Consider the following 7,104-nt stretch of genomic DNA (forward strand, 5'->3'; position numbering starts at 1 on the left):
ATTAATTTCCACGTTTTTAATATATTTTTTTATTAAAATACATGTATATATGGTATATATATTTTTGTATCATGTTTTTTCACCTTTAAATATTTTCAAAGTCAACATAAATTTTTTTAATCTTTCCAAAGTTATTTGAAAATTCATTTATTGTAAATCGTTTTTATGTTTTGCAAGTTTAACAAAATATTAATGTCTTGTAAATCGTTTTTATGTTTTGCAAGTTTAACAAAATATTAATGTCATTGATTTAAAAGTTTGTTGCAAGATTGGTCAAAACTAAAAAAAAAATCATAATTTTTTTGAAGTTGACTACTTCCAATTTTTTTATATTTTGTAACTATTTTGAAAATATTTCAAAACGGGTTGTTTTAAATGAGTATCAAATTTGTTATGTATAAAATTACGGCCAAAAAAGATTTTTATTGATATATGTTTTTTGTTTAATGGTTTAAGTTAGAAAGATGTTTTATGTTGTCGTTTTACTTTGTTTGTTGTTGTATGTTATTTTGTTTTTATAAAAACAATTTTATTAATGTTTAAATGTTACTCATTATTAAATATACTTAATATTGATGCTAATGTTTTATTATATTTTCAGGTGGTGAAGCAAAATGAGTTTCTTTTGGTAGAATGTTTAAAAAAGTTGATGGCGGTTTAATATGAAAGTACATGTTTATGTCTTTTGTTTATGTTTTTTGGTTGTTCAATGTAAATTAACTTATTGTAACTTTTGACTTTTAAGATCTAGACAATGTAAATGGTTAACGTTTTGGTCCGAAAGTTTGAAGAAGTATTGTGTTGCTTGAATTTGTTGTTTAAATTTATTATGTTTGTTGTGTTCAAATTAACTTCCTGTAATTTGAAGGTTTTAGACAATGTAAATCTATTACTTTTTGGTTGGTATGGTGATGTGTTTAGTGACAATGTAAATCTATTAAGTTTTAATAGTTAAAGAAACATTATGTTTGTTTAAATTGATGTTTAAGTTGATTATGTTTAGTGACAATTTATTCCACCCGCGTGTCACGCGGATATATACCATAGTTTTTAAAATATAACTCATTTGGTGATCATCATTCATCAATGATGTAAAATCATACTGTATATGATTTTCTTTTATTTATTTATAGTATTTACCTCTTACTACGTTATGAATAGACTATATATTAAGACAAAAACAAATAAATTAGAGTAAAGTGCCATTTTCGTCCTTCTGGTTTGGTAAATAATGCGAATTTAGTTTAAAACGTTTATTTTTTGCATATGGACCCTCCACGTTTCCCAGTTCTTGCCAATTACATCCAAATCACTAACCCCGTAAAATTCAATCGTTAAGTCAGGGGCAGACATGTCTTTTCACCATTTCTTTATTATAATACTTATTTTAGTGAACTGTGGTTTTCTTCCCTCTAGTTTGTCCAAATATGCAGTTTTAGTCCAGTAGTTTCAAATTTGCAATTTCCTTCCCTATGGTTTCATTTCACTGGCAATTAAACCTGAATTCCCTAATATCGTTAAGCATGGTCGTTAAACCCATCAGTGTGCCCTTCACGTGAGGGGCATATTTGTTCCTTGTTTTTTTCCCAAATACATCCCAGTCCCTCACGTGAGGGGGCTTACGAATTAGGACTGAGGTTTATTTGGGGAGAGAAACGACAAAACCGGTTGTCACGTGAGAGGCACGGAAATAGGTTAACGACCAAAATTAACGAGGTTAATAAATTCGGGTTTAATTGCAAGTGAAATGAAACTACAAGTACAGAAATTTCAAACTTGTAAGTACTGGACAAAAACCGCAGATTTGGACAAACTACAAGGACAAAAACCGCAGTTCACTAAAATAAGTATTATAATAAAGAAATGGTGAAAAGACATGTCTACCCCTGACTTAACGATTAAATTTAACGGGGTTAGTGATTTGGATGTAATTGGCAAGAACTGGGAAACGTGGAGGGTCCATATGCAAAAAATAAACTTTTTGGACTAAATTCGCATTATTTGCCAAACCACAAGGACGAAAATGACACTTTACTCAAAAAATTATAAAAGGAAAATTGGATATTAATAATCCCAACTATCAACTATTGGCCAATAATAATCCCAACTAACAATGTGACCGGTAATAATCCTAACTATCAATTTTGTTACCAATAACAATCCCAGTTAAATAAAACAGTTAACTCTGTTAATTATTGATGACATGGCGCGTGACGTGGTGATTACTTGGCGGGTGAGGTGTACTTTTTCATTTTATTTTAAATCTTAAATATACAGATCAAATTCTTTTCTACAGCCAGCTTTTCTAATCATTCTGTATCTTTCAATCCTCTCAAAGAAAATTAGCCCGGTAGTTTGTATTTATATTTTTCAACCCGTTCAGAAGTTTCAGGCTCGACCAAGTTTGAACAATAACCACCTTGTTTAGCAGTCACATGCCATGTCACGCGCCATGTCATCAATAATTAACAGAGTTAATTGTGTTGTTTAACTGGGATTGTTATTGGTAACAAAACTGATAGTTAGGATTATTACCGGTCACATTATTAGTTGTGATTATTATTGACCAATAGTTGATACTTGGGATTATTAATATCAAATTTTCCATTATAAAATCTATAGTTTATATATATACGGTTATGCAATTGAGTTTGTATATTTTGCAGCAAAAATTTGTACCCTTCTGATTGGTTGGTCTATGTCAGTGGGTGTACAACGCATTGTTAAACCCATTTGTCGACGTTCTTTTCCACGTGTTAAGTCTCTACCGCCTTCATGTTCTCTTCTTCCCTCGGAAGAGCCATGCTTGTAGATACACCGCCGAACGTCGTAAACCTAAACTGAGGCTTTGAAGGAAAAAATAATATAAAACTAACTAAGAAATTAAAATTTTGGATTTGGCTTGACCGTCCTGATTAAACATGGGTTACATGGTTATGCAACAGTTATAAAATTTAGTAAGGTATGCATTGTAGTTTATGAAAAAAGAAAGACACCCATGAGAAAAAGAAAATAGATAAGATAAAAAGATTTATTAAAAGTTATAACTTTAGGCTTTAACATTGTATTAAAGGATATATTGCATTTTTGTGTAATTGAATCACTAGTTGTTGGGAATGGGATACTTAGGTGGGATTCTCTACTCTTGTAACAAAAGTTACCACTAAAGTATCAAAATGTTATATGAAATTTGGTATGGTAAAAAGTATCAAAATCCGGTAGAAAGTCACCCTTTGATGTAACGATCTATGCGATTTAATTGTTGTAGGTTTTAAAGATTATTCTTGTACTTGTTTCCTAATCATGTTAATTTTAACGTCTTGCTAGTGTGGATACTTGGTTATTTTGTTACTTATTTCTATTGTTAAAAGAAAAAATATATATATTGGGGAAGGTTAACGTACAAATGAAAATATATATATTGGAGAATGTTTAGCACGTTAATTTCATTTGTATTTGATCCAAACCCTATATATATCTTAAGTAATAAATAGAATGCAAATCAAAAAAGATAAGATAACCACAAATTACGTTAGAATTTTTACCACTTAAAATCTTGAAAAAATCGCAATAAAGAAATTTGTTGGTCAAGAAATAGATAAGGTCGAAAGACGATTCAAATTTCAAAAGCATAAAACACACATGATTCCTATGAATTAGGGGTGCAAACGAGCGAGCCGAGCCCGAGCTCGACTAGGCTCGAGCTCGAGCTCGAGCTCGGCTCGTTTCGAGCTCTATTTTCAAAGCTCGAGCTCGGCTCGTGAATGGATTTTGAAGCTCAATCTCGGCTCGGGCTCGACTCGTTTACTATTTATCAATTGTTTTTTATATAATTATAATTATTTTATATAATTTTTTCTATTATAATTTTATGTATAAACGAATATATATTATTTAGTTATTTTTATTTATTTTCATAACATTATACTTATTAATTAATAATTATTAAATATATAATTTAAATAAAATTATATAAATAGCAAGCTCGTTTAGGCTCGCGAGCCGGCTCGAGCTCGATAAGTAAAGCTCGGGCTCGATAAAGCTCGGCTCGAACGAGCTTTTTAACGAGCCGATCTCGAGTAGCTCTCGAGCAGCTCGGCTCTTTGCACCCCTACTATGAATCCCTACTATGAATCAAATATTATTAGTTATTACTTGTAAACAAATTCAGGCCTTCAAGAATTCAAAAACAAAAATTCTTAAGATAAGTTAAATAAAACCATCTTGACTAGTATTATTATCTTTTTAACAAACAAAGCGGGTCACCCGTGTATTTCTTGTCAAAAGGCCATCCATACCTGGAATATTATTTAAGTGCCGTACGTAAAAAAAAAAGAATATTATTAATGTAATTTAACGAATCCTTTTTAAAAGTTTATGAATTGCCAAAAACAAGTTAATTATTATCGAAATATCAGTATTTAAATCACAACAAACTTTTGATTTGATAAGTATGTGGATAAGATATCAACTTTCAAAATTCAAAAATGGAAAATAAAATATATATTCTTCTTCTATATAAGACAGTCCTTCACATAGCAAAACCCTAAATTGTGAACCTTAATCTCGTTTAGTTTTGAACGATCACCCGACGATGATTGAAGTAGTAGACTCGAAACTTTCCAACATGGAAAAAGGCAAGAATAATAATAATACCGTCTCCACAAATCCCAAAATTCATATAGCTCAAAAGGTATATAGAAACAGGATCAAATACATTTTATTCTTAACATGAAAACGATGAGAACCAATTTGGTGTTATGATTAGGTTTATTTTTATAGGTGTTTGCTGCTATTTTTTGTTCGTATTTGCTAATTTTCGATTATGAGACGCTATAAGTATTTGTTGATTTATATTTTGTTGTTATTATTAGATATTTTCTTTTGTTGTTATAAGTATTTGCTGGTATATGTTGTTAATATTTTGTTCTTGATTTTGATTCTTTTGTTTTAATTTTTAGGTTCTTTTATTTGTTATTATAAGTCATTGTTTATGTAGATTGGTATTGTAGTTGGTATTGTTTCTTACGTTCTTATTTTTAAATAAATTGACATTATTTCCTACGTTCTCATGTTAAGATCAAAATGTACATGAACCTTCCCCTGTATTAATATATGTATATGTCAATTATTATAACACGTTAAAAATATTGCAATTTACATGTGAAGTGTATAAAAATGGTTTCTAATCCGTACCTTGTGTGTGTAGATGTTAGCAGAATTTATTGGCACATATTGTGTGATATTTGCTGGTTGTGGATCAGTGGCTGTTAATAACCTCTATGGCAAGGTAACGTTTCCCGGAGTGTGCGTAACATGGGGCTTAATCGTCATGGCGATGATCTACACCGTCGGGCATGTATCCGGTGCACATTTTAACCCCGCGGTCACCATTACTTTATCTCTTTTGGGATTGTGTCCATTTAAAGAGGTATGTAAATGTATCAATGTAAATATTCTTTTATAGTTGGTTAATTAAGTTTTATGTTAATGTAATATTTTTTTTTAACTTTTAATGAAGGTGGCGTTATATATACTTGCACAACTTTTGGGTTCGATTCTTGCAAGTGGAACGTTGTCGTTGATTATGAATGTGACACCGGAAGCATATTTTGGAACTGTACCGGCGGGTTCGGCTGGACAATCGTTTGTTGTTGAAATCATCATTACGTTTATCCTTATGTTTGTTATCTCGGGTGCGAGCAATGATGAGAGGGCGGTATGTTTTCTTATGAAAGATCTTGTAATTAAACACTAGTTGCATTTGGTTTCTAAGAACAAATGCAATATTTGTCTTTATTTTGACAATTGAATGTGTTTAATGTTGCTTATTTGTTTTATGTATTTTTTATTATATCAAATTATGATTACCTATTATTTTTATATTAATGATGTTGATTTTATATTGCAGATAAAGAAACATGGAGGAATTGCAGTTGGAATGACCATTATGTTAAACGTTTTTGTGGGAGGGTAATTCTTTACTTTAAAATGAAATAAATTTAATATTTTGGGAAATATATATAGAAATTAACTGAGACATATATTTTTAGGCCAATTTCTGGAGCATCAATGAATCCGGCTAGAAGTCTTGGACCGGCTATTGTGAAGTTGACGTTCAAAGGAATTTGGGCATATATTTTCGGGCCGATCATTGGAGCAGTCGCCGGAGGCTTGGTTTATGAGTTGCTGAAGCCGACAGAAAAAACTTTTAGCGAAATTGTGAAAAGAAGTGGGTGATTAGGTCCTTGCCTTTGAGATCGAAACTGAATTTGTTTTCATTAGTTAACTTTTGTCTTCTTTAGAATGTTAATATTGGTATGTTTTTTGTAGTTTGGGATGATTTTATTTTATGAAACGGCATGGTTGATAATTTGGTTGATTTTCTAAATATTTGCATTGGTTGATTCGTCACCAAAGATGTATGAAAGTTTGAAGTCACATATAGTAGTATACAATTATGTATCTTTTAAATTTTAACTAGTAATTGTTAAAACAGCTTGGAAGTTTAAGAACCAAAAATGGCAACTTCCTTAATGTATGTGGGCTTTCCAATGTTCACTTTATTTTCATCTTTTATTCAAAGGGTGATATCTAGCTCTTGGTCATGGAGGCTTTCTCTATGGGAAGGGGTGTTCCGAGTTTTTAATTGGGTTTTCACTTTTCAGTACTACTAGCCCTTATATTTAAAAGATTAGACTGAATGTAGCAGAAAGAGAGGGAAGCGCCCCCTCCTTTAATTCCATTGGCTCTCATGAATAATAGCCTCACCCTTAAATCTAGCGGGGGAGGGGGGGGGGGGGTGCCAGATGCTATGAGGACTTTGAGATCGATATTAGTACGGACATTCGAGCTTCCTTGGGTTGTAGTATATTTCCCGAACGATATGGTTTGTTTGGTTTTAACCATTGACCCATCAACGAGACTGGCACCCACTTTGTTGATTTTCCTACATGGGCCTTAGAGAAAACACCCATTAAAATTGGCTTTATATTCATCACAAGATTGTTGAAAAAAATTGAGGCCATTAGTCCCGCTTTGCCGATTGTTTAATTTTTTTGTTGTATATGTACAAAGCTTAGTGACCTTTCTACGCATCTACAA

General features: G+C 31.5%; 1 protein-coding gene across 1 annotated transcript; it reads left to right on the forward strand.

The window, feature by feature from the left end:
- Nucleotides 1-4,540: 4,540 nt before the first annotated feature.
- LOC143539242 (putative aquaporin NIP-type) lies at nt 4,541-6,353 on the forward strand. Its single transcript, XM_077032608.1, has 5 exons — nt 4,541-4,693; nt 5,210-5,431; nt 5,522-5,719; nt 5,912-5,973; nt 6,054-6,353. Exons 1-5 carry the CDS (start codon nt 4,595-4,597, stop codon nt 6,238-6,240), a joined length of 768 nt encoding a protein of 255 aa, XP_076888723.1. The 5' UTR covers nt 4,541-4,594; the 3' UTR covers nt 6,241-6,353.
- The last annotated feature ends 751 nt before the right edge of the window (nt 6,354-7,104 follow it).

The sequence above is a fragment of the Bidens hawaiensis genome, unplaced genomic scaffold (assembly GCF_021521415.1).
Source record: "Bidens hawaiensis isolate Kalapana, Puna unplaced genomic scaffold, B.hawaiensis_p1.1 tig00011830_1, whole genome shotgun sequence".
NCBI classification, from domain to species: Eukaryota; Viridiplantae; Streptophyta; class Magnoliopsida; order Asterales; family Asteraceae; genus Bidens; species Bidens hawaiensis.

What these genes read in the sequence shown, in the direction of transcription:
- LOC143539242 (XM_077032608.1), top strand. Translation starts at nt 4,595, where the DNA reads ATGATTGAAGTAGTAGACTCGAAACTTTCCAACATGGAAAAAGGCAAG. An exon ending in AAATTCATATAGCTCAAAAG is followed by an intron (nt 4,694 to 5,209) that starts GTATATAGAAAC and finishes TTGTGTGTGTAG; the next exon opens with ATGTTAGCAGAATTTATTGG. An exon ending in GATTGTGTCCATTTAAAGAG is followed by an intron (nt 5,432 to 5,521) that starts GTATGTAAATGT and finishes CTTTTAATGAAG; the next exon opens with GTGGCGTTATATATACTTGC.